Source organism: Rhizoctonia solani, chromosome 7 (assembly GCF_016906535.1).
Source record: "Rhizoctonia solani chromosome 7, complete sequence".
Taxonomy (NCBI): Eukaryota; Fungi; Basidiomycota; class Agaricomycetes; order Cantharellales; family Ceratobasidiaceae; genus Rhizoctonia; species Rhizoctonia solani.
The window spans coordinates 1,099,741-1,127,454 of NC_057376.1; the positions used below are offsets into that span (position 1 = coordinate 1,099,741).

The following is a 27,714-nucleotide window of genomic DNA, read 5'->3' on the forward strand; positions in this document are numbered from 1 at the left end:
CTCCTCGAGTTTACCCCCCATGTCTTCCTCACCCATAGCTCGAGCGGCTTTTTTCTTGTCTGCCCTCACGGGTCTCTCACAGGCTGCCACATGCGTTGTCCCTTCCGCGGGAAATTCAAATGTTTCAGATGTACCCGCGATTAAAGCGGCATTTGGCTCTTGCGGGAACGGGGGAATTATCCAGTTCCCAGCTGGGAAGACTTATGCTATCAACGAGCTCTTAAAGATACAAGGATGTAACGGGTGTGAAGTCCAATTAGATGGCACTCTCAAACTCAAGGCCGATGTATCGCTGTGGAACAAGCAGGCCCAGCCATTGTAAGCAAAAATCTGACACATTGGGCGGTTAGTACTAACGTGTCATATATCTATTAGGGCTTTTCAAACGTCCCATCTAGCGATCATCGTTGACGGTGCCAAGAATATGAAGTTCCATTCTCCTACTGGAAAAGGACTTATCGACGGAAGCGGACAGGTGCGTCGACTTTACCTTTACTACGTTCTGGAGCTGACTTTTGGCTTGTAGATCTGGTATGATCAGGTAAATAGGCTATCGTGTCTTGTATACTAGCATTGGCTCACGGCTAGTCCAGTTCCCTTCTATTCGTCCTATCCTTTGGACAACAGCTAATTCTACTGGAGTAACTTATGATCGTATCAAAATGATCAACTCGCCGATGTGGTAAGTTAGTATTAAAAATAGCTTGATATGTACGAATAACTTTACGTCTTTCAGGTTCAATCTTGTTACTGATTCATCATACATTACTTTCACGAACACAATATTAAACGCTACTTCGTCCTCCTCGAAACCTCCTAAAAATACAGATGGATTTGAGTATGTTACCCACCATTCATTTGCGCATATATACTTACTGTCTGGGACCTAAAGTACGTACCGCTCGAGCCATGTAACAATTCAGGACTTATGGTATAATGGAGGAGACGACAGGTGTGTAGTACTCCAGTTTATAACCCAAGATACCAAGGACTAACGCACGATTCATCAGTATTTCATTTAAACCCAATAGCACCGACGTTACGGTGAGGAATGCCGTCGTCCTGGGCTCCCACGGTGTGTCCGTCGGTAGCATTTCTCAATATCCAGGGGTGTACGATATTATTAAGAACATCTACGTTCAGGTGAGTAAACTAGCATAAGCTCCGGTTCGGGTTATAACATTTGCTCCCAGAATGTTACATTTGGGAACGGCCTTGACGGTACAAAATCTCAAAATGGCGTACGTATCAAGAGTTTCCCAGGCGGTTATGGTTATGGCATGAGTGAGGAAGCTAGGTCACAGTGCATTTTGAGTTTACTGAGACTTGCCTAGTCAACAACATCACGTACCAAGATATTGTTGTGAAGGATGTCACGCACCCCGTGGTAATCGACTCTTGCTACATGGAAGACGCGTCTGTAAGTATACGAGCGGTCTGCGTAGCCTGTGTACTCATTTTTATTTGAATTGATCAACAGTACTGTTCTTCAGTGAGTGTCTAATTGGTTACGAGGTTAAAGGCGATGTACTGACTAAATATTCAGCACCCAGCTCAAACCAATATAACCGATGTTCACATTAATAACGTCACAGGAACCTCATCTGGTTCCACCGTTGTATCGCTCTCATGTACACCCAAGGCTGCCTGCTATGTGTACATGAAGGATATCAACATCAAACCACCTAAAGGCAACGCGAAGTACGTCTGCACCAACTTGTCGGACCCCAGCGATGTCGGCATCCCTTGCACGTCAAAGTAAATACGATGTATAATTACTAGTGTTTGTACATAACAAGATACCCACTCAACCAACAAATAAATGACCTTGTCCCCTCGCCAACCCACCAAAGTAGCAGGTCAAGGCTTTTAATTTAGATCCCATCCATTCTTCTTCGATCTCTACTTTTTCTCCGGGTGGGGCCAAACCCCCTATCTCGCCAACGTCTGTGTTGCGAGGAAGGTACATTGCGATATTCCTAGAGATTTTATGTGATATGGCAAAAAGCTCGATTCCTGAAATTGGAAGTAGATTATTTAGTGTGTACACGGACGACTGCACGTCTTCGGAATCTGGAGCAGATGCTGCTCCTGTAGAACTGGAAATGTAGGACGGCCCACCCCATGGAGGACTGAGAAACACCACATCAACACGGCGGCCCTGAGAGGCGAGGGATCGGGCAAACGATACGTAGTCGCATAGAATGAACTCGATACGGTCGGCGACGCCATAAATACCCGCATTGTGTCGAGCTATGGCCAGCCTTGTGGGTGAGATATCGAGCGCTATAACTAAGTCAAGTGATGCGTTAGTATTTTAAAACATTGGAGACCAAGATAGTGATATACCTCGTTCGCATGTTTGTGCAAAGGCAATTGCATTGCCACCCACCCCGCAGAACGCGTCAACCACAGTGTCGCATCGGCAGCGTTCAGCAATTTGGAGCGCAATTTTTTCGGGAGTTACGCTGTACCAACCTTCTTCATCGAGGAGGCAGCCCTTGTCATACAACGAGAAGAAACGGTGCCTTTGGGCAAAGTCTGAGGCATTTTGTCACGTCATGTACACCATGATAGCGGGAACTGAGCTCACATTTTTTGAGGTGTTGGGGAACATTCTTTTGGGTTTTGTAATGGAGCGTAACGCTTTTCGAGATATCTTCCAGAGAGAATATGGGGCTAGAGCTGGATGCCGATACCTTCTGCTTTTTGCGAGCGGGAGCAGTGGGTGGATCCAAAGTTGCACCCAAAGTTTCGCCTGCGAGTATCTGACTGGACTTTGGTGTAGATTGGCTTACATGCACTCGTTGAACGATGAGATCCTCAACTTCAACTGAAGACGGCTCCAGAAGTTCATGTTCTTCAGTGCCATTGGGGTTGGGTACAAACGATAGCTTTACATCAGGGGGAAGAGATGAGAGTATTGATGCGAATCCAGCCTTGCGTTTTCGTCCCATATTGGTTGTCCCAAGAAATTACGAATATTCCTGTGGTCTTGGTTGGGAAGGAACAATATGGGATAGTCACGTGAAGAATTTGTGATGTCTTTAGTGAATCAGAGGTGGTAGGTAATTACACAACCTCAGGGGGAGATATAGCTGGACCCATTTCATCTCCCCCATTTGCTTTCTACTCCTACTACAGGACATATTGTGTTAATGCTATCCTGCAAGTTTCTTTATTTAGCTACTACGATCTTTCTGGTGTTGTGCATGAGTCTGTAGAAGAGAGTACCAAAAAGTTAGCAAGTCCTTGGATATTTCAGGGTCACGTGTTTGACGCGTGTCTGACCAAACCCACGACGCGACTCCTCACTGAGGACATCGATACAAAAGAACACGGCTTCTAATATAATAATGGTAGGGCGCGTCACGGACCATACAGCTCCTGGTACTAACTCAAATGACAGTCATCACCTGTCCCTCGAAGAGCTACAAAGCGAGGCCGTTCGTCGGATATTGGCTCGTCTCCGCCTGCTCCATCGTCCGAAGCTGGAGATCTTCCGCCCTCTTCGCCACCCATTCCATTCTCCGACGTTGATGATGAGCTCGGTGGACTGGGAGACTATCTTAACCTGGACGGGGGCGACGTACCTATTGAAGAGGAAGACCAAGAGGGAGAGGACCTTTATGGAGACAATCTGATGGAGTGAGCAGACCCAAGCCGCGTTTTGGTTTTGTGATTGATGGTTTTTTCTAGCGATTACGCGGTTGACGAAGCTCTGGACCGATACGACGCTCGGGATATTGATGATGATGAAGCGGATGAACTGACTGCAGAACAGAGAAGGGCAGCCGAACGCGACATGGCTTTGCGTGACAGACGCGAGGCACGACGGGGTCAAGGCGGTCGAGCAGCTCGTCGAAGCAATGCTCCTGATTTTCTACGAGATGACGACGAAGAAATGGATGATGACCTTATGGACGGTGGTCTATTGAGTGATCTGACCAAGCGTCGTACAAGGCGTCAGTATGATGAGCGCCAGGGAATTGACGATGCTGCTGGTGGAGATATGGTACGTCTATGGCACAAGGAAGGAAAAGAATGTACCTTGACTGTTCGCTAGGACGAAGTTTTACCAATGCAAGAGCTCTCTCAAATTAAGGCCGGCTCCATTGTGGAATGGCTTGCAGCGGAATCAGTCCGACGTTCAGTTGCAAAGTTTTTTAAGCTTTTTTTGTTGGAAATGACAGACGAACACGGCGACAGTGTCTATGGACAGCGTATTATTCAAGCCGGTTCAAGTAAGTACAGTCTCCTAGACGTCTCTTGATCAATCTCATATGATATTCAGTGAACTCGGAGTCGTTGGAGGTCTCATACGTCGATCTACTTCAAAAAATGCCCACTCTAGCTTGGTTCTTGGTCCTTGCACCAGCAGAAATGCTGGCTATCTTCGACCCTGTCGCCCTCGAGGTCATGACCATTTACTTCCCTGCTTACGAGCGTATCCACTCCGAGATACACGTTCGCATTACCGAGCTACCTGCTTCCGCAACCCTACGAGATCTTCGTAATGCTCAGCTAAACGCGCTCGTGCGTGTTAGTGGAGTCGTAACCAGACGAAGTGGGGTCTTCCCGCAACTCAAGTATGTCAAGTTTGATTGCGGCAAGTGTGGAGGTGTCCTCGGACCGTTCTATCAAGACACGACGAAGGAAGTTAAAGTCAGCTTTTGCCCTAATTGTTCGAGCAAAGGTCCCTTTATCGTCAATTCAGAGCAAGTGAGTAACTCGGCTCTTTATTGACCCTTCTCTAACCGATGTTTCCAGACAGTGTATAGGAATTACCAAAAGTTGACCCTACAAGAATCTCCCGGTTCAGTTCCTGCTGGGCGCCTTCCTCGGCACCGTGAAGTAATCTTGTTGTGGGACCTCATCGACTCTGCCAAACCTGGAGAGGAAATTGTGCGTACGCTTGGTCAGGCCATTCAACTGTACTAACAGGTTTAATGTAGGAGGTCACGGGTATTTACCGAAATAACTTTGACGCGTCTCTCAACGCGAAGAACGGTTTCCCTGTATTTTCGACGGTCATCGAGGCCAATTATATCAACAAAAAGGAAGATCTCTTCGCTGCATATCGACTCACCGAGCAAGACGAGCGAGAAATCAGGGAGGCCGCACGACAACCCGACGTAGCACGACGGATTATTAAGTCAATTGCTCCCTCTATCTACGGTCATGAGGACATCAAAACCGCTATCGCCTTGTCCCTATTTGGAGGAGTTCCAAAGGATGTTAAGCGCAAGCATCGTATTCGTGGGGATATCAATGTCCTTATGCTCGGTGACCCTGGTACTGCCAAGTCCCAGTTCCTCAAGTATGTAGAAAAGACAGCCCACCGTTGTGTCTTTACTACTGGTCAAGGAGCGTCTGCAGTGGGTCTCACAGCTTCGGTTCGCAAAGATCCGGTGACTCGCGAATGGACACTCGAGGGTGGAGCATTGGTGCTTGCAGACAAGGGGGTCTGCCTGATCGACGAGTTCGACAAGATGAATGATCACGATCGAACATCGATCCACGAAGCAATGGAACAACAGACTATTTCTATTTCGAAGGCTGGTATCGTTACTACCTTGCAAGCTCGATGTGCTATCGTAGCTGCGGCAAATCCTATTCGTGGGCGTTATAACCCCACGATCCCCTTTCAACAAAACGTCGAGCTAACAGAACCTATTTTGTCCCGCTTTGACGTTCTCTGTGTTGTCAAAGACAGCGTGGACCCTGTTGTGGACGAAATGCTGGCTCGTTTTGTCATCGGAAGTCATGTTAGGAGTCACCCGAATGCATCTGGAGATGAACAACAAGTTGCGCTTGCAACAGGGACAACTGTCGACCAAGATGTGAGTCATAGAGGGCATGCATACTGCTACTATATTTAATACTCCTTCAGGCTATGCCGCAAGATTTACTCCGCAAATACATCATGTATGCGCGAGAGAAAGTGAAGCCCAAACTCCACAATATGGATCAAGAGAAGCTTTCCAAACTGTTCGCAGACCTGCGCAGGGAATCGCTGGCAACTGGTTCTTTCCCTGTGACAGTACGTCTTTTGGAAAGTATGATCCGCATGGCAGAAGCGAGTGCGAAAATGCATTTGCGTGAATATGTACGCTCCGATGACATTGATAGGGCAATTGCGGTTGCTGTAGGAAGCTTTATTAGCGCACAAAAGACAAGCATCAAGAGATCACTGGAGCGTGTAAGTTCTGCGCTTAGTTGTTATATGTGTTTCTTATGTGTTTTTAGGGATTCCGTAAATACCTTACCAACTCGAGGGATCACCAGGAGCTATTGGCATTCCTGTTGGGTCAATTGGTAAAGGATAAAACCAGGATCTCACACCTTCAACATAAAACCCCACCAACGGAGGTTACTATACAAGTTACAGAACTTGAGGCTAGGGTATGTGGTATCATGAGATGGCGTTCACTTACTAACAAATGACACAGGCTAAAGAGCATGATATATTTGATCTGGCTCCCTTTTTACGCTCTCGGTTGTTCTCTGCCAATGGCTATAAGCACGCCAATGGAAATATCACCAAGACATTTACTCTGTCAGGCAACGTTTAGTTTAACCACGGCTATTATTTTGGGTTGTTTCTTGTTTGTAGTTTCTATGTCAATATGATTGAATTAGGTGGCCTAAATTGAATTGCAAGGATAGTATGAATTCGGAGCAAATATGAGCGACAGTAATATAATAGTCCATTGCTCAGGTATGGACCTGATGGCTGTACCTTTCTGCACAATCTAATGTGATATCAGGTACTTGAAGCGGGCTGTTAGGGTTCTGAAATATGGACAGGCCTAGCTGATGAATCTGGGAACATATACATCCGTGCGAGTGTATGCAGGTAGGTTATTTGGGTATTGGATAGCGGGTTGATTATCGTACCAAATGAGGCACCTTCTAGTGTCTTTAATATGGTCGCGCATGCAACGCTATTTGCTAGAGGAGTCTAGGCGAAACCTAATCTGTTTTTTGCCAACCGACCACAATTACAGAGGCCACCTCCAACATCCCTATAATGTATCCAGTAGATAGGATTGCTTGATAGCCATGAACATTAGTAACAAAAGCCCGATTGCATTAGTTCTGTGATGTAAGCAGTGAAGGGACCAAAATGGGGGATAGGATAACAGTTCCTGAAACTGATGAATGAACTCTACCTGAGGCTTGATCACCTCGATGCTTAGGGAAAGCTACCACAGGCGATCACAACAAAACTTGAATCACGATGTAATTCACTCCGGTGACTCGGACCCTCTCATTTGAGCTTGGCTTTTGTGCTCGGAGAGACTTGCTAACATAGGTCGGGCACAAAAACATATTTATCAAAAGGAAAGGGGCAGGTGTGGATCGAACACACGGCCTATCGATAACTGCTTAGGTAAACATCAAGTGATGCTACGAAAGGATACTGCAATCGATTGCTCAACCACTGAGCTTCTACCCCTTGATTAAAAATCGCAATGCTACTACATGATCTCCAATGCTTTCTATTTACCGGGTAGTCGCCTTTGTTAGATACTCCGATCATATTTGTAAAATCTTCGGCAAGAAACCGAAAATAATACATCATGTGCATGTGCCGTGCCGGCCGTAGTCAGGCCAGCATGTGCTTGGTTGACAAGGATAAATGCATAGATATAAACCCAGGCGAGCCCCCCAACGCATTTTACTTCTCTCTTTCCCTCGTTTGAGTGGTTTTTAGTAAGTTATTCTTTCTTAAATAACTTCCATTCGACTGACAATTGGTAGCGCTCTTTGCGGCTTACCGCTTTTCATTCTTTCAACCGGCTTGCTGTGCAGTCGCGTCCACATTCTCTTTCTCTGATTCATTCGCAACTGGATTGCTAGCCTTCTGTCTCCCAACCAATCGTTCGAGTGCTGGTACAACCTGAAATCTTTGCTTATGCATTTCTACGCCCTTCTTGCTTTCTTTTCGGCCAGTGCTTTAGCATCGGCCAATCGCCCTTCTAGTACCCAGGTAGGATTTACCAACATCCCTAGAACCACTGTCTTATTCCTTTTTACTAGTCACCCGGTGTGAATATTACATCTATCACCCCAACGACAGTCGCTTCTGCAAGCGTCGCCACCGTCACCAAGCTCGTCAATCTCACCTCCACGGTCACTGTCCCTGGGACACCCTCGACGTCAACAATTGCAGAGGATGTTAAGGCGGCTTCGAATGTGACTTCTTCGATAGTACCTACGGGAGGCATTTCTACGAGTGCGCTTTCGTCTGTTTGCGAGACAGCTACGCCCTCGGTCATTACCTCTGTGGTCACGCAGGTTAGCACGAAGACTGTTGACCATTTTATTACTGTTACTGTTGGAGAAACTGGTTCCGCGCCAAGCCCCTCTGGAAACGTTCCGGGCTCTAAAGGACAGGTTGGAAATATCGGTCGACCTTCACAGAATACCTCCAAAGCCGTCCAGATACCAGCTACCACTACGAAAGCAGTAAGCCCTTGTGTTTTAGCAACCCGAGACGCATACATTGAGTCTATCTAGCCTACCCCAGTAATTACTACAATGTCTACGGTCAAGCCCGTGACCACTGTCGTTGTTGAACAAACAACGACGGTTTTTGTTACTTCGTTCGTTACGACTACGGTCCAAATTCAAGCTGGAGAAACTTTTACCCGGTCAGCCATGGTGACAAGCACTGTCACTAGCACTGGAATGGCTACGCATACACGCACCAGGGCATCGACAGTTTTAGTCACGTTAACTAAAACCAAAGTAGGTACCAGTCTACCCGAAGTCAGCCTATCGTTCTCTAATGCGCATTTACTCTAGACTGCTGATCCTACTAGGACCGCAACGAAGGACGTAAATACTAAAGGATCACAAACTCAGGCCACTTCCCAACTGTCCCTCAGTTCGAGTGACCCATTGTCCTCAACACCCTGCCCTACCGATCCTGTCACCCTGACCGTAACTCGTTCTAGTGAAACTGCGACTACTAAATTCGGTGTCAAAGACGACACTACAGCTTCTCGCTCTAGTCCCGTCCGGTTTACAACAAAGACCCGAGGCGCAAGTTCATTATCGGCCACTACATCTACCGTCCTCTCCACTTCGACAGATACTGGATCAATTACTACCCGGTCATCCCGGTTCACATCCAGGCCATCCCAGTCACGGTCTACGTCTGTGGTTAGGTCTACCACAGATACTAACATTGGCACATCAGCTTCGGAGACACAAAGCACCTCTAGTGTTACTGCTCCTTCAACTAGGAGAGGACGTACCAGTAGGACAAGCTCATCTACAGTAGCAACATCGACGACTTCAACCAATGTAGTAACCGAATCATCTGTAGCTTCGGAAACTTCAGCCCAAATTACGACTACTTCAGCACGCGCGACGCGATCAGCATCTTCCACAGTGTCCCGCTTCAGCACTTCGGTGCTTTCTACAAGTGCTGTCCGTGCGAACACTAGGTCCAACACTAGAACCAGAACCTCGAGTGCCGCTAATGCATCGGCAACTGGTTCAGCAGACCCTCAGACATCCTTGGATCTCGACCCTCGAGCTGTCATGTCCGCTTTGGCCAACGACGGACAAGACAAGCCAGATCCGGGTCAAGTAGCCTCGCTCACTTCGCGCAACAACTTGTAAGTCCCCATCAGCTACAGATAAACCATATACTTAATTTCTGCAGCATCAACTTTTGCATCACGCAGAATGTCCCCTTGACTGACGGGCAACAAATTAAAGGCGGTTCCTGCAATGGTGTTCCTATGGGTCGTATCTTAGCCGTGGACAAGATGCCTTCCTCCAAGTTTGTGTTCCCAAAGAACGGCCAGACGATCAAGGCCAACACGGCGTTTACCATTCGAATGGCGATCAAGAACCTGAGCACAGGAAACTTTGTGAACCCAACGACAAATTATTACTCTGCCCCAGCGCAGACGACTGCCGACGGAACCCTGATCGGGCACTCGCATGTGGTGATCGAAAAGCTGACGTCCAAGACGCAGTCGACACCTACGGATCCACGGTAAGTATAATAGCTTAGTCTGGTAACATTCACTAAAATAACCCTTATTCTAGGAAATTTGCATTCTTCAAGGGGCTCAACCAGGCTGCTGTAGGAGGAATTTTGACAGCCGATGTCACAGCTGGACTGCCTGCCGGGGAGTACCGGATTGCGAGCATCAACTCCGCGGCAAACCATCAGCCTGCTCTGTCGGCGGTTGCCCAGCGTGGCAGTAATGACGACATTTCATACGTGAGTCTTGGTATCCATACTTAAATAACCGATATTAACTCGTACTCGCACAGTTTACGGTTGAGTGATTTATCTTGATCAGAAACTTGATTTCTTGTAGTCATGCGCAGAGCGTGTTGTTTGTAATCAAATGAGTGTATTCAATTATGCAACGTTGCTCGTTTAAATTTGGCCGATTTCAATCTAGCACACTTGATAGCAAAAGAATAGGATATCGTCGTGGTGACTGGACATGGAGACCGAGCTAGGAGAATGAGACTCGGTTACAAACAGAATCGCTGGACCCTATATCGCGATCATGTGACATGCTAGGGTCATTTCTCCACTCATGGATCCGACAAAGACCACCCAGAGAATTGGTTCATAACTCAAGTCAATTGTTACCTGTGTCTATGTTCGGGAACAGGGTAAGCCCATTGATTAATAATCAAGCTAACATATGCGTTGAAAATCACTCAATTCATACCAATAGCTGGCTTAACGGTGCCGAGCGAATTGTCAAGTAAAAAAACAAGGGAAGCTAACGAACGAAGAGCGGAGAATACATGGAACCAGAAGACCTCAAAATAAAATTAAAAAAAGAGAGCGATATAAAAGAGCGATAACCAAATTGTCTACCACCTAACTCAAAGCCATTCGAATGTCCTTCCGCTCCCTGAACACAATCGCAAGCTCTCCCAGAGTCGTCGGCAATGGAATGGACAAACTTGCTACCGGAACACTCCCTTCATTATCCTGATAATCTATGTCTCCCTCGAGCGTCATCTCAACAGACACATAGTATCCCAACCCGAACCCGACTTCTTCATCCCCAACGCCTCGCCCTCCGCCAGGCGTGGTCAGCTCGGCCATTCGCTCTTCTACAGACACTCGGAGTGCACCCCCACCTCCCCTACGTGCAATTGAGACACCTGCATTACGCGCGCAGTATGTGACCATCTGGGCCCAAGTGGCCGCCGCGAACGACGCTCGAGCACTGGCATTTAATAAGATGAGCGCAGGGAGCTGCCGTAAAGCACCACGCTGTGGTGGACAAGTGATTCGTACACGGACCAAGGGGAGCGCAAGTTGCGAACTATTGGCACTACCGTTGGACCCCGCGGATCGGAGTGCGTGGGCAGATGGGACGTTAAAGACATGGGGATGGCTGGAACGGGGTAGGGGTGATGGCCTCGAGAGCGAAGCTGGTGAGTTCTGACTAGATGAGTCTTGTTTTAGCGACCGAGACGAGGTTCGCGCACGAGGCGCATTGATTGAAGGAACGGGGGCATGTGGCGCGAATGTACTGGGTGGTGGTGGGCGTGGCGGGAGATCTCGTCGGGATGATTGCGATCTTGTTGCAGGTGATTCAGGTGCTGAAGAAGTATTCAGTGGGGATGCAGAGCGCGACGAGATGCTGGGGTCGACCAAACTGAGAACGTCATTTGAATGAGTACGCCGCATGGCGGCATAATCTGAACGGGGGAGGTTGTATCGGCCGGTAGTGTATTGTTCCAGGATGTCGAGATGGCTATTGATAGGCCCTGCATCTGGCCTTCCTCGGGGCAAGTTCTTGGGTGGGTATGTAGGGAGAGTCGTGCTTCGCGCGGGTTCTGGGTGTCGGATCTGGGTGTCGTCATATGAATTCTGCGCCTTGGTTTGCATCTTTGGTTTGTTTCCTTTTGGTGTCGGAGGCTCAAGACCAAGGGCTTGCAGATAGGCTGCTGCATCATCACTATCACCATCCTCTGGATTTTCTGTTGGGCGGGACGATACGGCAGGCTGAACTGGGCTTGGGTAGTTCCTAGGATAAACATCGAGATCGTCCACAAATGCACGAGCGTAATGGCTAGGGATTGGAGGGACTGGCGGAACAGATGAAGTTGTGGCTGTTCTTCCTGGAAGAGTCTCCGTACGTGTGCGGGCCCGAGCTACAGAGGGCGCATGGCGAGCAGTGGTTTCCCAACCTGATTCTGGATCATCTCTGGCGTAGAGTGTATCTTCCCATTCGATCTGCTGGTATATAGGTTGTCCCTCGGCCTCGTAATGCGAAGATGATGGTGGGTTTTGCATGCGCATCCGAAGCGCTTCAAGTTGGGGTACAGCACCCCTGCCGTATCGTGCAACGAGCTCGGATTCTAGTTGAGCAATCGAGGCCCACATCTCGTTGGGTTGGGCGGCAGGTAGATCATTATGAGAGTGTGCTGCACGAAGGGGGCGAGGATGGCTAGGAATCGGAGACGAGGGTGGGGTAAGCATACCCGGATGTTGCGACGGTGGCGCAAGCATATTTCGCGGTTGTTCGGCCAAAACATAAGACTAACGAAAAGTGAGCGGCAATGAACATATAGATAAGAGTGTGCTCACCGAGTCATCCTCGTGACTAGAGGATGTCGGTCCTTCAATAGACCCATTCGAGTTCTGAATCGGCGAGGATATTTGGATGCGGCCCTTTCGGTCGAGTGCATCCAAACCCGAGTTTTTGCCTTTTTTGGACTTTTTGAACTTGGAGACCCAGGCCGGCATGCTGCTCGACTTTGAGCCAGCACCGCTCGAAGCGCGACTTTTGACGGAAGGAGGCCGAGCTGCGTGTGGTTGGGACGAATCGAACGAATGGGTTGGACTAGCACCCTCTTCATTTGGTTCCAGACCGGCTTGTCGCGTGGCTTTGTCCTCCTTCTCGTATTTGGTGACTTTGATCATCCCGCGCCCTACCCGCACGTACGTGACTACCGGCTGGCCCTTGTCGCTGGTACTCACACTTGTGTGGTCTGCATCGGACAGGGTATCGTGTTTGGCCATGACAGCGCCGTAGAATTCTAAGTGCGCCACGAAAGCTTAAGACTCTTACAGTCCCAAGAGGGGTCGAAACGGCTACATCAGACTCGTTGGGATACGCAGCTATATGCCCATTTCTTATCGCTCGTATATCATCGTAACTATTTCGTACCCTTCAACATTCTTCCGGATAGAGTCAAGTGCCATCGAGCTCGGCGTACCCCACGTGCAATCACTGTCCAGGAACGGAGATCCATCAATCTTCTTTTCCTCCATACTTTCACTTTTGCTCAAATAGGCCCGCTTTTCTCCCTAGTAACAACCTCGGTGTTCGGCTCTTCGGCGAGCGTTTGGATTCTCAATCACATACTCGGGGCGGTGACCTTGTTTTCTGCTATTGCAAGTTAACCAGGGCGAAAAAAAATGGGGCTTGAATTCGTCTTGGGGCACCTCGGTCCAAGTCATGTGAAATCCGGTGCTCTTTAGTAAAGTTAAAACAATTCAACAATAAATGCCAAGGACTACTCGGTGTCACTTAGAATCTACTCCATCCAATAACATATCCATATTGACCGTCTTCGGATAACAACTAAACTGAGTCTGCTCAATTGTGCTTCATTCGAGCTGACAGGCTGACGCCAAAATATTGATCCATGCAAAAAATCCGCTCGCAACGCTGGCGCTCAAACCCTTCCAGCCCAACCAGGCCGATCAACCAGAAGGATACCCCCACATTTCGTCATGCATATTACTAGTCTTCGTAACGAACTTGATATGATCTGCAACGATTCGGAATTTCTTTCATTTCTTATTCCACTCGATGTAAATAATCGGTAGAATACAATGGTTAATATCAAGGCCAACAGTTTCTAACCGCTCCAAACAGCTCCACCTGGCACAGTGTAAGATGCCGTCGCGTTGGAGGTAGAGTACCACCACAGTTGGGTCAAGATACCACTATTATATTCATAATCAGAATCCAATAGGCCTTTGAAAAGATAGATCACTTACGACTCGGTGGCCTTGTATGCACCCTGGGGAAACATTTCCAGGTAAGCAACCATGTCAGAGGCAAGAACTATCTCAGAAACTCACTGGGAGAGCAACCCGTAGGAAGAGCCTTTGTTCCAGAGCCGGTGAGCTTAATCTGTACGCAATGCGGGTACTACACCGTGAATAGCAACAGGTCAGATATCGGTCTTCGCGGTTATCAGGGATGGGTGGGAAGCAATGGCAGTGCGCCTGGATGAGAAAAAGAAGCTTACAAACTGGGCTCCTCCGTGTTGCTGCAACATGGAGACCAAGAATCTCGTGTCGCAGGATGTACTCGCCAGGGGCAATAGTGGCCGGGATCTTGACATCCCACTTGGCGCCTTGAGCAGCCAGGCGATCCTATACCAAACATCTCAGCATTCGCGCTTGATTACTACTTGGGTTATGCTTACAGAGCCCCAAGGAGGAGTCTAATAAATCCGTGTCAGTAACGCTCATATATGCGAAGCTAGTGGTACTCACGGCAGTCTTGTCCCATCCCCAGTGGTCAATCTTGACCCAAACATTACCTATATCAATCCCGGCTCATTAGAATCCACATATCCCTATCAAATCTGATATTGATGTTCCTCACCGCTATCGCCTTTAAAGTTTGCGCAACCGTTAGTGCACTTGGCAATATCTATGTAAAACCAATCGTTGAGCGCTTTTTCGGGCAGGGACATGCAAAACATTCTCATTAACAAAGTAGAAACTTACAAGTCATCACCGGGCCGGAGTGAGAGCTTCCCCATTGGTCCCATTGGAAGGTGACGGTCGAGCCGGCAGCTACATTGGCATATGCGGTGGTAGGCACGTTACCACCCTAATAGATTCAGATCAATACGTGTGTTGCTTGGCGATTTGATCTAGTGCAAACGAACCTTGTTGCAGGTGATGTTCTATGGGACATGATGAGGTTCTGGTCATAATTCGGGCTTACAAAAACTTACAACATGGGAGACATCAGTGACCGGGCCGTTATCTGAGATCCTTCGTTCAACTATTCGTAGATGTAAGCGTGGGCTATTATTAGACTGACATGTAGGAACCTACCGCGAACGGGGGCGGGTGTGATATAACTATCACATCCAATATTAAGTATAATTGGGTCAGGCATATCGCATATGGCCAACTCACGGGTCAGAGAAGGGTGCCCAGCCAGGGTAAGTCACTCCTCCACTGATGAAGGAGGCGAGATACCCGTGTGCGTTAACGCTGCCGATGGCAGCGGCGAGGAAAGAGAGTGCAATGCTGGTACGCATGATTTAAAGAAAGGAAGTTTACTGGTTAATGAAGAACTCCGGCAAAGCAGGGGTGAGCTTTATACTTCAGTGCCAAAGGTGCAGCTGAGCCAATTGAGCGTTGATGCCGACTACGCTGAAATTGGTTCGGTAGGATTCATAGGATTCTTGCCAAACGTCGCCATAGGGGTTATCTACGTAGGTGATCACGCGATGAGTAACCGACGTTGACCCGACACGCCAAGCTAACATTTGGGATAAACTGGGATATATTTCGGGATCACTAAAAGAACAGTATGAATTTCCATAATTGGGCAATACGGATTGGATCGAGACGGTCGTCCAGACCTACGACACAAATCATAAGAAATACGGGGGATATAGCACAACAGTATCGAAGAAACCAAGTGAAATTAGAAATCAATGTCGATAGAAACGGATTGGACCATAGCGTCAAATGTTGTCTGGGGAGCTGCTGGCGTAACCTTTTCTGGCGGAGCGCTTAGATTAGTAGCCGCCTTGGGCTCTGGTTTAGCGCCAGGCGTTCCAGTTTTGGGGGTTGAAGAGCTACTACCAAGGGTTAAACTCGAATCATGGGTCGTAGCGAACACTCGGACGTACCGTGAGGCCATAAGGGCCTTCCTCTTTGCTGCCGCCAACGCCTCGGCCCGCTTGGTTTGTTCCAAGTTCAATCTGCGGTTCCGTTCGTTTACCTTGGCCCATTGATCCTCTTCCTGGTCGCGTGTAACGCCGACCGCAAGGACTTCCAGTTCCGCAATCTTCACGTCAGCTCCGCGACCTCCGCGGCATCCCGACGACTTATTGCAAGGTTGCGAGCCTGGTTGAGCCGGGATTTTTCCTGCAACAATTGCGCATGTGATGGCTGCTGCTTCAAGGCTGCCTTGCGCTCCATCATTTTGGTAATGTCGTTCTGGTAGCGTGTCGACGAATAGGATCAGTTCCCGGGCATCGTAAGTTTGGGACTTACATCGGTAAACCGCTGCGAAGTCAGCTGCTGAAGCCTTTGGCTCTTCTTTTCGAGTCGCGATTTGGTCGGAGGTTTGAGACCATCGGCCTGGCAGATCCTGATCAAACGATCTACTTCTCGCTATGGTAGATTGCGTGAGCACGTGTAAAGGTTAAGTAGTGGGCACCTTCTCACGTCAGTAAATGGCGAATTGGATACTCTGTCCATGGGAAACAATTTGGTATCTTTTCCATGTCGAAGTTCCAGTACTTGGTCAGTGATCTGGCCCTCGAAAGTATATGGTTTGACCAAGTCGGCCCCGAGGTCTAGAAGAGTGTTAGGCGAGTTGGTCACAAGGATAACAAGAAACACTAACCGACGATCTCGCACACGCGGTAAACAGGAGCCCCATGTTCGTCACCTCCAATGAGGTACCGTACATATGCGCCTATGGGACATTTGAACACTGGCACCTGTTGCTAGCCAAATCCACACTCACCCTGGACCAGCTCCTGGAACCAAGTAACATGGCAGAATTTGGCCAACTGCTCCCGTGTCAAACGGGCTGCATTAAAGTCATCGATCGTGGGCGGTTCTTCCTTTTCTTCCTTCTTCTGTCTGGGCGTCGAGTTATCAAATGATTCGTCTCCGGGCCTAAATTGACCTTCTTCGTCTGAGGAATCGCTCTCGGGACTGGAAGAGCGGCGCTTGACTGGGCTGTCATCTGATGTACGAGTCTATACGTACTTGAGCGACCCCCACTTGGCTTCATGTAAACGAATAGGCTCACCCGTCGAGACATGTTATCCTGTTTTGCCCTGCGTTTTTCTTTCAGCTGCTCCAGTCCCTTGGATTTTTCCTTGGTCACTCCAATGCTGGTGTGTTTTCCTGTAACGCAAAACTCTGGTTAAACTATCGACACAAGCTGAATTTGCATATTTACGTTTTGCAGCCTTGGCCACTGGGTCACTGGAAGCATCAGGAGAACCCCTTTGGGCTTTGAGCATGCGATCGAGGTTGACTTTATCCTGGAATCGTTGCATTTCTTCCATACGCTGGCTCAGAATGTCTTCTCGCTCGGTTTCTGGCATCTCCAATAGTCTAAGAGCGACCATTAGCTCCAAGTCGATAAGCGGCCATCATTAGTACACACCGTTGTCTGTCAAGCTCGTCTGCATATTTACCCTCAAGGGGATATGGATTCGCCTCGTCTTCTTCGCTCTCTGGGTCGTCTGCATATTCGTCCTCGGCTCTGTCCCGATTGTTTCATAAGCAAAATCACAGGCCCGCCAATAACTATACTCACTCCTGCTTCCTACGTTTTGAAGATGACTTGTGTTGGCTAGAAGAAGAGCGTTTACGACGGCGTGGTTGGTCCTCGGAATCTCCGGCCAAAGCCAACAACTCGTCAGATAGATCATTATCGTCGGACATAATTTTCTATTTTCAAAGAATTCGCGAGGGAACAGAAATATGGGATAGATATTAGCGGGGGAAACAGGGCGGCCGTGGTCGTATGTGTGAAACAGCCGACAACACCGGGAAACACGGAACTTGGAGGCAGAGTGGCTGTGCATAATTTCATATGTTCAGTAATTACGTTACGTTACTACAATCATATAGACATATTATATTATACAAAAAGTAAGAATGCAATAGATTTGGGGTAATTCAAACTTGAATAGGGTTATACGGGGTTGGTGTGCGCTCTGGTGTACGACGAGGTACTCGGACAAAGAATGGTGCAGTCTTTCCATTTAGGCGGCGTAACCACTGCATATATACGTTAGGGTCCCTTTTGGGTGTATATTCATGGAAACTTACAATAGCTCCCCAGTTCCGGGGCGGCTCTTCTCCATTCCACCTATCCTCCATCTTGATAATCTTTCCGTCCTCATCGAGTTCAAGAACGATGAGTGAATGAATCGTCTAGCTGGTATATGAGCCAACCGAGCGCAACTGAGGTAGCAAGCAAACCAGACCCACCTTCTTTCTTTTGATATACCGGAGCGTATATTGCTGTGTCTGATCAAATACTATCTTGTGTGGGTAATGGGTTGAAGACAGTACGCGATACTCGAGGGTCGTTGATCGAGCGGCTATCCTGGGCTATGATAATGGTTAGCAGGGATGCCTCATACTCTCGACTTGGAATCCGGCTTACCAGCCCATACCACTGCGCAGCATACTCTTTATACCCAACACATTTAGTCAATGGGTCCTGAGTGGACTATTAATCCATAAACCGGACGTATCCTAAATCAATAGCTCACCTCGAATACTGCATTCGGATGCCATGATCTATCAAATATCTCCAATGAAGGATGAGCGCAAAAGAGCTAAACAAATGTTAGACCAGCCCAGCATGGACGAAATCGAGTCTACGAACTTCCAGCACGTCCTCCACAGTCTGTTTTCGTTTACCCTCCAATATCACATTCTTCGATCCGAAACTAGCCCTCACAGCCTCCTGTTTAGAGTACTACCCACCAAATGCGTCGGCCAACGTCACACTAACGACAAGTTGCCACTCACTTTGGGATTCCCGGTATAATGTGCACCGCCAGCGAGACTGGCCAGCATTCCGGGAGTCGGCAAATTAGCCAGTATCCCAGAACTCCCGTGCCATGAGTGGGTCGTTGCATGACTAGACGTCGTACTAAGCCGGCGGCCCGTCCGGTCGGAGTGTCGCGTACCGGTTCGTGTCAATGTAAATGACAAGCGCCTACTGCTGTTCGAGCTCTGTGGAGTGCCTTCAATAGCGCCCGCCATCCTTCGCTCGGCTGTCAAAAGCTGAGGGGCGGATTTGGTTGCAGTCATATTGCTTGGTCGTTGGTGTTGGGAAGTAGGGATATCGCTTCCACTGGAGATAGAGTTGGAGCCCTCGGCACGTGTGGTGAGTGGCCGCAGCTCAAGTTGGTTATTGCTTCTCTGGGCAGCCTGCAATTGGTTGACACTTGGCGTAGACCGAAAGCGGGAATACTGTTCGATACGTTCGAGAGGAATCTGTGCAGCTGGGTTGGTTGCAAACCGGGCGCTACGGGTATGGTGAAGTCGTTGGTGCCGTGCGATCCCGGGCCCGTGATAACTTCGGCCGCCGACTCCATTGGAGCCCCCAGTGATCAGTATACTTCTGGTTCGGTCGTTGGCTGGCGCCCACCCGAATGCGAATGCGAGTGTGGATGCGAATGCGAATGCACGTATGCATGTGTCGTGACAGTAGTTGCCGTCATGGCTTGAACCGTTAACCTAAAATGTGCGCTAAACAGGTAATGTCCGGATTTTCAAGTCTGCCAAACTCTAGCGTGGGGGGAACATGGGGGCCATCTCTTGCTCAGGTCAACTTTCCTCTAGTTAACAACTCGCCTGTAGGTCCGTGAGACAGAGGCGTGCTCTCATCTGCGGAGCTTGCAGCGAGAGGAGCCTTGATCTCGGAACTCCACGTGGCTGTGCATTAATGATTTACGGTGGGGTCGAATTGAGTTCCCGAAAATACAAGTAAAATAACACAAACTAAAACATACATGTATTCTGACCCCAAAGAAAAAAATAAGTTTCGGACATGAGTATAACCAAGATCATATTTATTAGTGTCTACCATCCAATTAGCTAACGGTAGGGATGGCAGGCGGTGTGCTTCCTGCTTGAGATGGTGGCGGGGATACAGACTTGGCACGGCGAATGTGTCCTATACGCTCCTTGTATTTGGCCAGCAAACCAACCTGAGCAAATTAAATCAGTTGTACGGTCTTGTGATAACTTATATTAGTCAACTCACCTCATCAAAAGTCTTCTTGAAGCTTTCTCTCGCAAGCAGAGCATTGGTATATTCCCTTAAAATACGGAACTGTTCGCCCTCAAAGACTTCCTCGTAGAGCTTCAAGCCCTCGCCTTCGGGGAAAACTCCAAGATCGTGCTTGAGCTGGAGTCGAATACGAGCCAGGAATGGCGCAATCGAAATATCTGCGATGTTTGGCTTTTCGCCACCAAAGAATACACTATTCCTAGGCAACCGTTGTTGAATCGTATCCAGCACATTCTTCAACGGGTCCCCAACCGCTCCCTTGAAAACAAATGCGAAAAAGGCAGGCAAGAGCTTGCACCCCACAAATTCGACAAAGAACCGGGCTTGAGCCGCTCGATAGGGCTAGACGGCATGAGCTTCGCTTCGGGGTACAAGTCCGCAACAAGTTCGACGAGAACGGCAGACTCGGCAAGCTTGATCGATTGATCAGACGGAGAGTCCGGAGAGGCTGCGGGCCCGCCATATGCGATTGCTGGAACTGGAAGGTTTCAAACACAGAACAAAGATTAGATGATGTTGGTACAATTTGACATTTGATCTTACCTTTGCTGGCGGGGTTCACCTTGGTGACGTACCAATCAGGCTTATGGTTTAGATCAATTTCGTAGTTGGTGTATGTGGCACCAGCTTCCTCAAGAGCGATCCTTACTCTTTGAGAGAAGGGACATATCTATTATTTCATTTCAAGTCAGAGGCCTCCATGGACGACTGGTAACATCGAACTTACCTTGGCGGTATAAATCACGAGTGGCTCTTCGCTCATGGTGGTAAGGGGGAGAGATAGGAGCAACCGAGGGGCAGTGATCCAAATCGACAGAGACAAGCGAGTGGCTGGCCCATAGTTCGGCTTGCATATATAACCCGATGGGCTTTAATTCGCACGTGAACAAGATTGGTCAGGGAGCCGTAAAATTAGTCAGACCCATAGGCGCTAACTTGGTTGCTTGCCGCCAGAGGCTGACCAACCCTGTTCCACCGGCCTTTGGTTGCCGCTTGACATACACCCCATATGCGAAAGTTTCTGTTTTTGTCCACTTTTAATATTGGTGAAATTTGGCAGGCAGGCGCTTGCCGACTATCCTTAGTCAACCTTGGATCTGATCTCGGGGACATGGCCGGATGGAGGACCATTTGCGATTAGTATGTAAGCAGCTATGGGACCAGGTATGATATCATCAGTATATCTCTTACCCATCCATCGTCGGAAATACAGCGGCCGTAGTCTGACTCTTCTCCTAGATCTTACCAGTATAACCTCTTCTGCTCAATTCTCCCACGACATCCAAATACATCATGACGCTTCACGCAAACCTCGATGAGAAACAATCCAAAGCCTTAGACGAGCTCAAAGATGTCCTAGAGAAATCCGGCGACTACAATCCCGGAAGAGAAGGATCCAAGCCATCGCATTCTGATGCAACACTGATGTGGTAGTAATCTTCTCCTCATCCTTGCCATTCGCAAGAACGTTCTAGCCTGATGTTGGCCTCGTGTATAGACGGTTCTTGCGGGCTCGGAGATACTCTCCGACCGATGCTGCTCAGCATTTCAGAAATGTAGAGAAATGGCGAACCGAACATGACGTAGACAATCTGTATCGAGCCGGGTTCGATGTCCAAGAGTTTGAAGAGATGAAGACGTTTTATCCCCGGTGGACGGGGAGAAGAGATAAAGTATGTCCTGCGTCCCCTGAGTGTGTGGTGATGCTTAGACATTGCCCAGCGTGGTTTACCATTATACGTGTATCAATTATCCAGTTTGACCCCTGATGTCATGAAGAAACTTAGCTCGGTACCGTCCGAAAGGAGGTACCAACGAATGTAAGTAAACCACCTGGTTATTGAGACAGCCACTAAATCCCTTATAGCGTCGCACTATACGAGTATATGCTTAATTTTGCGTTTGCTACGTGCACCGCACTACCCCCGCCTGAATCCAACTCTGATTCAGTCCTTCCCTCTCACATTGCACAAGCAACTAATATAATTGATATGCAAAACACGTCCCTCAAACAACTATTCCACTTCCGCGCACACCTACAAGAAGCCTCGACACTAGCGACAGCAAATTATCCGGAAACCCTGGGTACGATTTTCGTAGTTGGTGCACCTGGATGGTGGAGTACAGTTTGGGGTTGGGTCAAGGTACATATAAAGGCCCCTTGAGTTTCCTGTTTGCTAAAGTCCGTGGCGTAAAGGGATGGTTTGACGAACAAACCCGAGCCAAGATCCACATTCTTCCCAACCCCCTACCGCAGGATAGCGAATTACTAGAGAGTATACCCACTTCATCGCTCCCCAAGCAATATGGCGGACAGCTGGCATGGGAATATGGGGTTGATCCATTTTTAGATGAGCCGGAGACTGAGCTCTTGAGATCTGCTGGAATGGCTGCTGACGAGAAGTTCGTCACGGGCCCGATTAGTTTGAAGCCCAAGGAGGGAGGTGGATGGGTGCTTGAGAGGTATGGGAGATAAGACACGAACTTTATGAACTTAAAGAATATGTAGATAATGTTTTGTACAATTGTGTTATAATCCTCGAATGTATATACGCTATAGCCCTCGTAATCTAGCTTTGCGTCGTGCTAACATGTGTGTACCCCATATGATGCGCGTGTGTGGTGGTGTCGTAATGGCCATCACGTTTCGCAATTCATGAACTTGGTCCAGCCCTGCTAGTTAGCGTTGGAAAATACCGATCAAACTACTAAATCAAGGCGAACTTTGTATTAGCCCGGATATTTTTAGGCATGGGGAGGGTTGCATTTACGCTCTCTGAACTGTGTAGGTATATCATGTGTGTGTGCGAAAGCAACGATTCCTAGAACATTTCTCATTCAGTTTATCTCACAATACAATATGATTGACGTTATCGAGGCAAGTAGTATTTCAATGACACCTCACAGGTTCAGGGAATTATAGTTGGTCTCAAGGATACTGAGTGTTGCACCCTGCTTGGCGCACAGGAAGCCACAGTCCAACAGAAGGAGATGAACACTAATCTAGAACGGTGGTGTTATCGGCGTGATGGTGTATAGGACTAAAACCAAGGCCGAGACAAAAATGAGTGTCTTCAAGTCCGAAATACCATATATTTGTGCATGTTATACCGAGGGTCGATGTATTTGTCCTGAGGAACTTGATCACCGATATTCAGGGTTCCCAGGGATAAGCCATTTCTGGGTAGCTGGCTCATGGCTCTTGCAAGCTTTCCTCGACATTCATATAGACTCGATCCCTTCCTATCTTATATACCTGGTAAATGTCCCTCTTTCAAAACATGTTTGGGTGCTGCCTTGGCCGACGTGGTCATTCAAAGGCGAGTGTATCATGTCGTTGGTTAATCCGAGGATGTTGACAAAATGTTTCATTATCAAGCAACCAGACGAGCGCACAGCACTCATTCCTACACCCATAGAACCAATCGACCAGCTGTGAGTATATTCTACATTTCTTGCCAGCCCTTGGTTATTGGTTATTGTGCACACAGGCCTCTTATCGAAGATGATTCCAACTACTTGAAGGACCAGCTGTTTGCCGCTCACCGTGATGCTGCCAGGTACGTCAACTTGCCCAATCGGCCACGGCCATTCTAAAAAAGTAGGAAACAGTCGAATGGTGAATGTAGAGGCAGACCATCCGTTCGTCATAGTCCCTACACACGACTCTTCATATTCCCACTCCGAGTCCCGCTCTCCATCCCGTTCGAGCTCACGACACTATGAGTACGAAGCAAGGTCGATATCTCCAGACCGCCACGGGAGAGAAGAGAGCTTAGATGAAGATGTGTTCCATGTTCATATCGAGGGTATTCGCTTCTTGCGACCAGAGGTCATGCGAGGGAGGTCCGGGTCTGTCAGTAGGGGGAGGCCGAGGCTCGATCTAAGGAACGGAAGCGTTAGGGGATCCAGGGAGAACGTTATACCTGTGCCAGGCGAAGGTTTATCTGTGAGTATCCTTTTTTCACAAGACTCAGAAAAAAACCGGGTCTGAATCATGTGTGGCAAGTCATACGACACGCAGATACCAACCCCCACTCAACCATTACAAAATCCAATGGAAACACCACTTGTTCTCAAAGGCAAGTCAGTAGTGCGTGGATTCCCACCTGTACACGAAGTGATGGGTACTGGCGAGGGAGACTACTACGGCTGAGCGCTTGTTTTCCCATTTTTTCTCTTTTCGTATTCCTACGCACTATGTAGTTTTGCTATTCGGAGGACTTTTTTCCAGGCATGTTTTCACACAATCCTTTATTCCTTCCCTTTATCCCTGCACCAATACACCCTGCTTGTATAGTACCATGCTTGAGAACCCACCTCTCAACATTAGTATGTTGTTTGAATTGCATCCTGGGGCTGCCAACAAGCGCCGGTCTGGGCTTCGATAATTCGACTATGGCAATCAAACCTCGACTGGAGTCTCTTTGATTATTCAATCGTCCTGAATCATGGCCACTGTACGACCTGGTATACGACGACCTAATATAACTACTACCGGATCTCATGCGCCTTCCCCTCATGCAAAACCTGCTCTGACCGTGGAGGAATGGGAGACCAAGGCTCCACTTGATGATGTTGAAGTCCGTAGTGTGCTAAGCCTGAAGATACGATGTGAGGAAAAAAAACCTCCACTCAAGGTCAGCATGATTCAATGTAATGACCTATGTTTCTGAAATGTCCTAGTTTCGAGAGGAAGACTCTCCGTCGCGTCCTTCAACACCCATTCTTGGCAGACATGGGGGACTTTTCTCATCCGCTCCTGGTTCTAGATCGGCAACACCCGTGCCTATGCTCACAGTCACAAGAGATGGCACATCTCACCCCCTTCATCCCCAAGTACCGCTGGAAACCCCACAACAATTCCATGATTGGTTTGCACTCATCGACAGATCAATCACCTACTCCCAGGAATCACATTTCCGTTCGCATCTGCAAAATGTCGAGGCCCAGCTGGTATCTTGCGACAACTTGCTTGACCGAGTGCATGGGGCGAGTGACGATCTGACGCTGCTTCACAATGACTGGCAGAGCGTAGAAGATCGGGGCGAGAGTCTCAAAGGCGCGGCTCAGCGTCTTCTCGAGGAACGTGTGAGTATTGGTTCATTCGGAGCTATAGTGCTTTACAGATTAATTAATATTCTAGGATAGGCTTATCAAAGTCACCGACGCAATTGGTGCTAGGCTCGAATATTTCAGGAGCTGGAATATGCTACGCGGATGTTAAATCACCCAGGAGAGGCACTGGTCCTTCAAACAGACTTTTTATTGATGGTCGAACGGGTTGATGTGTGCCTGGAGTACATGAAGACGCATGTACGTATGTATTTATATTCGTTGACTCTACAGAACTGACGTCCATTTAGCGCCACTTCAAGGAAGCCGAAATATATTTACTCAGGTTCCAGCAATGCTTAACTCGAGCCATGACGCTTATCAAAATGTATCTCGTTGGCACGTTGAGAGCGATCCACACAGACGTACAAAAGCGAACGATTGAAACTGTAAGCTCTTATTTGAACGATATAGACTTACTCCCGACTCTTGTATATAGGACATCTCATCTACGGCCGCGCATCACTTGTTGTATACCAAGTTCCAATCTTTGGTCCCATCCATCAGTCCCTTGGTCATGGAACTCGAGAATCGGGCTATCTCTCATCCTGATCAGCTGGAATCCCTACTCAGCGAATGCCACACCGCATACTTCTCCGTGCGAAGAGCACTCCTCGTCCCACGTGTGACTGAAGAAATTCGGGGGTTGCAGCCAGGCCAGAGCGAGCTGATCGAGCTGGTGCGTTTACGGCAACCCTTTTTATTTATTTTGTTCGAGCCATCCTCATTTTGTTGGACTTTCGTCAGACTCGTGTTGGGTGCACCTATCTGAAGCAAGTTTGCACAGAAGAATTCAATCTGTTCCGCAGGTTCTTCAACTCGGGCGAGGACAAGCTGTAGTAAGTAATATTCATTCATATCAGTATGGCGATTTAACTCACCAAGGTTTCGTCAAGCCGTTATTTGGAGGGTATATGTGATCACTTGTACGACGATCTTCGACCACGCATACTCCATGAGCAAAAACTTGACGTTTTATGTGAAGTATGCACCGTCCTCCAAGCGTTAATGGTGCTCGACATTCCTCTCCAATCGTTTGGAGATAGCGGTGCCCCGCCGCCTACAGATGAGGACCCACTTCAACTTACTACGTCTCCGACTTTGGAGGCCTATGATTTGCAGCTCCCGCCTCGTACACCTGGTTTGGCCAAATTGCATATCAGCCATTTGTTACAAATGGTACTTCAGGATGCCCAAACGAGATTGTTTTTCAAGGCACAGGCGATCGTTCAATCTGAGATTAGGAATTATGCCGCACAGCCAAAGGATCTAGACTATCCCGCCAAATTGAGAGGTATCTCAATTACAGGAATCTTTTGGTATGTTGTGTTGACTTGGTGCATATAGACGTCGCAGCATTTGTCCAGCCTGAAGTCAGCGATGAGGATGAAGAAGATGATGGCATAACTTTGAAAATGCCGAAGCTAGAACCAGAATCAGCATGGTATCCACCACTCCTCACAACAGTCAATGTTCTCAAAAAGCTCCATGAATACGTGAAGGTGAGATAGAAAGCGTACATTCCAACCTACTTGCCATTTACGATTGTCCGTCAGCCTGCAATATTCCAAGACATTTCACAGGAAGCAATTTCGCTGTGCCGGATATCTATTCTATCCGCGGCAGACCTGATCTTGGCGCGACCCGAGTCCAACGACATAGATGCTCATCTATTTGTCATTCGCCATTTGCTGGTACTCAAGGAGATCACTACTGCGGTAGAAAATGCTACTACGGACTATGAGGTTGCGTCTCAGCCGGCTTCGGGTTAGTACCAAGTCCGAGATCGGATGATACCTTCCTGTGTTAACTCTTTGAGGATAGATACTTTGGGTAACTTGCTCCGCGGGACGAGTTCGTTGTTTAACCCCACGGGTTTACTCGGAGGTATGCTCGGGCCATCTCGGTATGGAGAATCTCTTCCTGTGGCTCGCACGGTGGGTAGTCCTATACAGTTGACTGGTAAATATTGACCAAATGTTCATGTAGACAATTGATGAAGATCTCAAACGCTCCTGCGAATCACTCATTACCAAGTGCGCTGAATTGGCAACAGCTCCTTTGAAGGCCTTTATTGCCGCTTGTGACAACTTTACGAGATCTCAACCGGACACACTCTTATCAACACAGGAATTTGCCCAACTCCCTGGGATAGTTAAAGCCCAAGACGAATTCCGTTCCGTATGTGAAACACAGCTCTCCCAGTGGGCAACGCATGTTCGGCTCTATCTCCGCGACGAAAATACGATTAGTGTGCTTCTTCCAGCAATGTATGACGAGATTGCCTCGGTATTTACCGCGTTTAGGAAAACGGCAGAGACCAGGTGTTCTCCCGGGTGTGGGATCTCGTTGATGTCGTTGCCTGATTTATGGGAGTGGCTACGCTCGTTGCAGGTTGGGGTCAAGAAATAGGTATTTGTACAGACTGTACGGTGGTGGTAAATATACTATCATCATGTACAAATATTTTTGTGTCTTCTGTTTGAAACAATCCGCATTCTGCATAGTGTCATCAACTCCTTGGCTCATTTATGATGTTTGC

General features: G+C 48.2%; 9 protein-coding genes and 1 non-coding gene across 10 annotated transcripts; 6 read left to right on the top strand and 4 right to left on the bottom strand.

Moving 5' to 3' along the window:
• Positions 1-19: 19 nt before the first annotated feature.
• Positions 20-1,762, top strand: RhiXN_06519 (polygalacturonase; the record flags this gene model as incomplete). The annotated part of the gene is made up of 11 exons (XM_043326335.1): positions 20-318; positions 376-475; positions 527-541; positions 594-682; positions 737-838; positions 893-952; positions 1,011-1,143; positions 1,194-1,284; positions 1,335-1,420; positions 1,481-1,492; positions 1,547-1,762. The coding sequence occupies 11 exons, from the start codon at positions 20-22 to the stop codon at positions 1,760-1,762; spliced, it is 1,203 nt and encodes a 400-aa protein (XP_043181767.1).
• Positions 1,763-1,807: 45 nt separating this feature from the next.
• On the bottom strand, positions 1,808-2,957 carry RhiXN_06520 (SAM-dependent methyltransferase; the record flags this gene model as incomplete). Its single annotated transcript, XM_043326336.1, has 3 exons — positions 1,808-2,292; positions 2,350-2,541; positions 2,594-2,957. The coding sequence occupies 3 exons, from the start codon at positions 2,955-2,957 to the stop codon at positions 1,808-1,810; spliced, it is 1,041 nt and encodes a 346-aa protein (XP_043181768.1).
• Positions 2,958-3,356: 399 nt separating this feature from the next.
• RhiXN_06521 (DNA replication licensing factor MCM2/3/5 family pretein) lies at positions 3,357-6,575 on the top strand (the record flags this gene model as incomplete). Its single annotated transcript, XM_043326337.1, has 10 exons — positions 3,357-3,359; positions 3,410-3,648; positions 3,700-4,015; positions 4,067-4,244; positions 4,295-4,722; positions 4,771-4,905; positions 4,956-5,843; positions 5,894-6,202; positions 6,250-6,405; positions 6,453-6,575. The coding sequence occupies 10 exons, from the start codon at positions 3,357-3,359 to the stop codon at positions 6,573-6,575; spliced, it is 2,775 nt and encodes a 924-aa protein (XP_043181769.1).
• A 775-nt stretch (positions 6,576-7,350) lies between these two features.
• RhiXN_12393 lies at positions 7,351-7,462 on the bottom strand. Its single transcript has one exon. It is a non-coding gene; the product is annotated as a tRNA-Cys (tRNA).
• A 459-nt stretch (positions 7,463-7,921) lies between these two features.
• On the top strand, positions 7,922-10,320 carry RhiXN_06522 (uncharacterized protein; the record flags this gene model as incomplete). Its single annotated transcript, XM_043326338.1, has 7 exons — positions 7,922-7,996; positions 8,047-8,475; positions 8,527-8,757; positions 8,815-9,635; positions 9,683-10,021; positions 10,075-10,252; positions 10,306-10,320. The coding sequence occupies 7 exons, from the start codon at positions 7,922-7,924 to the stop codon at positions 10,318-10,320; spliced, it is 2,088 nt and encodes a 695-aa protein (XP_043181770.1).
• Positions 10,321-10,873: 553 nt separating this feature from the next.
• On the bottom strand, positions 10,874-15,306 carry RhiXN_06523 (glycoside hydrolase family 6 protein; the record flags this gene model as incomplete). Its single annotated transcript, XM_043326339.1, has 13 exons — positions 10,874-12,550; positions 12,599-13,050; positions 13,884-13,966; positions 14,021-14,043; positions 14,105-14,401; positions 14,455-14,472; positions 14,525-14,571; positions 14,637-14,684; positions 14,762-14,867; positions 14,926-14,943; positions 14,995-15,044; positions 15,098-15,123; positions 15,182-15,306. 13 exons carry the CDS (start codon positions 15,304-15,306, stop codon positions 10,874-10,876), a joined length of 2,970 nt encoding a protein of 989 aa, XP_043181771.1.
• A 2,617-nt stretch (positions 15,307-17,923) lies between these two features.
• On the bottom strand, positions 17,924-20,820 carry RhiXN_06524 (glutathione S-transferase; the record flags this gene model as incomplete). Its single annotated transcript, XM_043326340.1, has 12 exons — positions 17,924-18,025; positions 18,077-18,181; positions 18,239-18,361; positions 18,417-18,473; positions 18,526-18,591; positions 18,642-18,734; positions 18,788-19,501; positions 19,867-19,974; positions 20,031-20,256; positions 20,310-20,535; positions 20,601-20,727; positions 20,785-20,820. 12 exons carry the CDS (start codon positions 20,818-20,820, stop codon positions 17,924-17,926), a joined length of 1,983 nt encoding a protein of 660 aa, XP_043181772.1.
• A 530-nt stretch (positions 20,821-21,350) lies between these two features.
• On the top strand, positions 21,351-22,533 carry RhiXN_06525 (phosphatidylinositol/phosphatidylcholine transfer protein SFH7; the record flags this gene model as incomplete). Its single annotated transcript, XM_043326341.1, has 5 exons — positions 21,351-21,484; positions 21,556-21,730; positions 21,780-21,877; positions 21,925-22,201; positions 22,255-22,533. The coding sequence occupies 5 exons, from the start codon at positions 21,351-21,353 to the stop codon at positions 22,531-22,533; spliced, it is 963 nt and encodes a 320-aa protein (XP_043181773.1).
• An 876-nt stretch (positions 22,534-23,409) lies between these two features.
• On the top strand, positions 23,410-24,213 carry RhiXN_06526 (uncharacterized protein; the record flags this gene model as incomplete). The annotated part of the gene is made up of 4 exons (XM_043326342.1): positions 23,410-23,492; positions 23,549-23,617; positions 23,670-24,006; positions 24,067-24,213. 4 exons carry the CDS (start codon positions 23,410-23,412, stop codon positions 24,211-24,213), a joined length of 636 nt encoding a protein of 211 aa, XP_043181774.1.
• Positions 24,214-24,508: 295 nt separating this feature from the next.
• Positions 24,509-27,584, top strand: RhiXN_06527 (conserved oligomeric Golgi complex subunit 3; the record flags this gene model as incomplete). The annotated part of the gene is made up of 12 exons (XM_043326343.1): positions 24,509-24,697; positions 24,744-25,148; positions 25,204-25,234; positions 25,294-25,373; positions 25,424-25,561; positions 25,612-25,851; positions 25,920-26,011; positions 26,069-26,466; positions 26,520-26,674; positions 26,729-26,939; positions 26,997-27,109; positions 27,162-27,584. 12 exons carry the CDS (start codon positions 24,509-24,511, stop codon positions 27,582-27,584), a joined length of 2,475 nt encoding a protein of 824 aa, XP_043181775.1.
• Between the last annotated feature and the right edge of the window lie 130 nt (positions 27,585-27,714).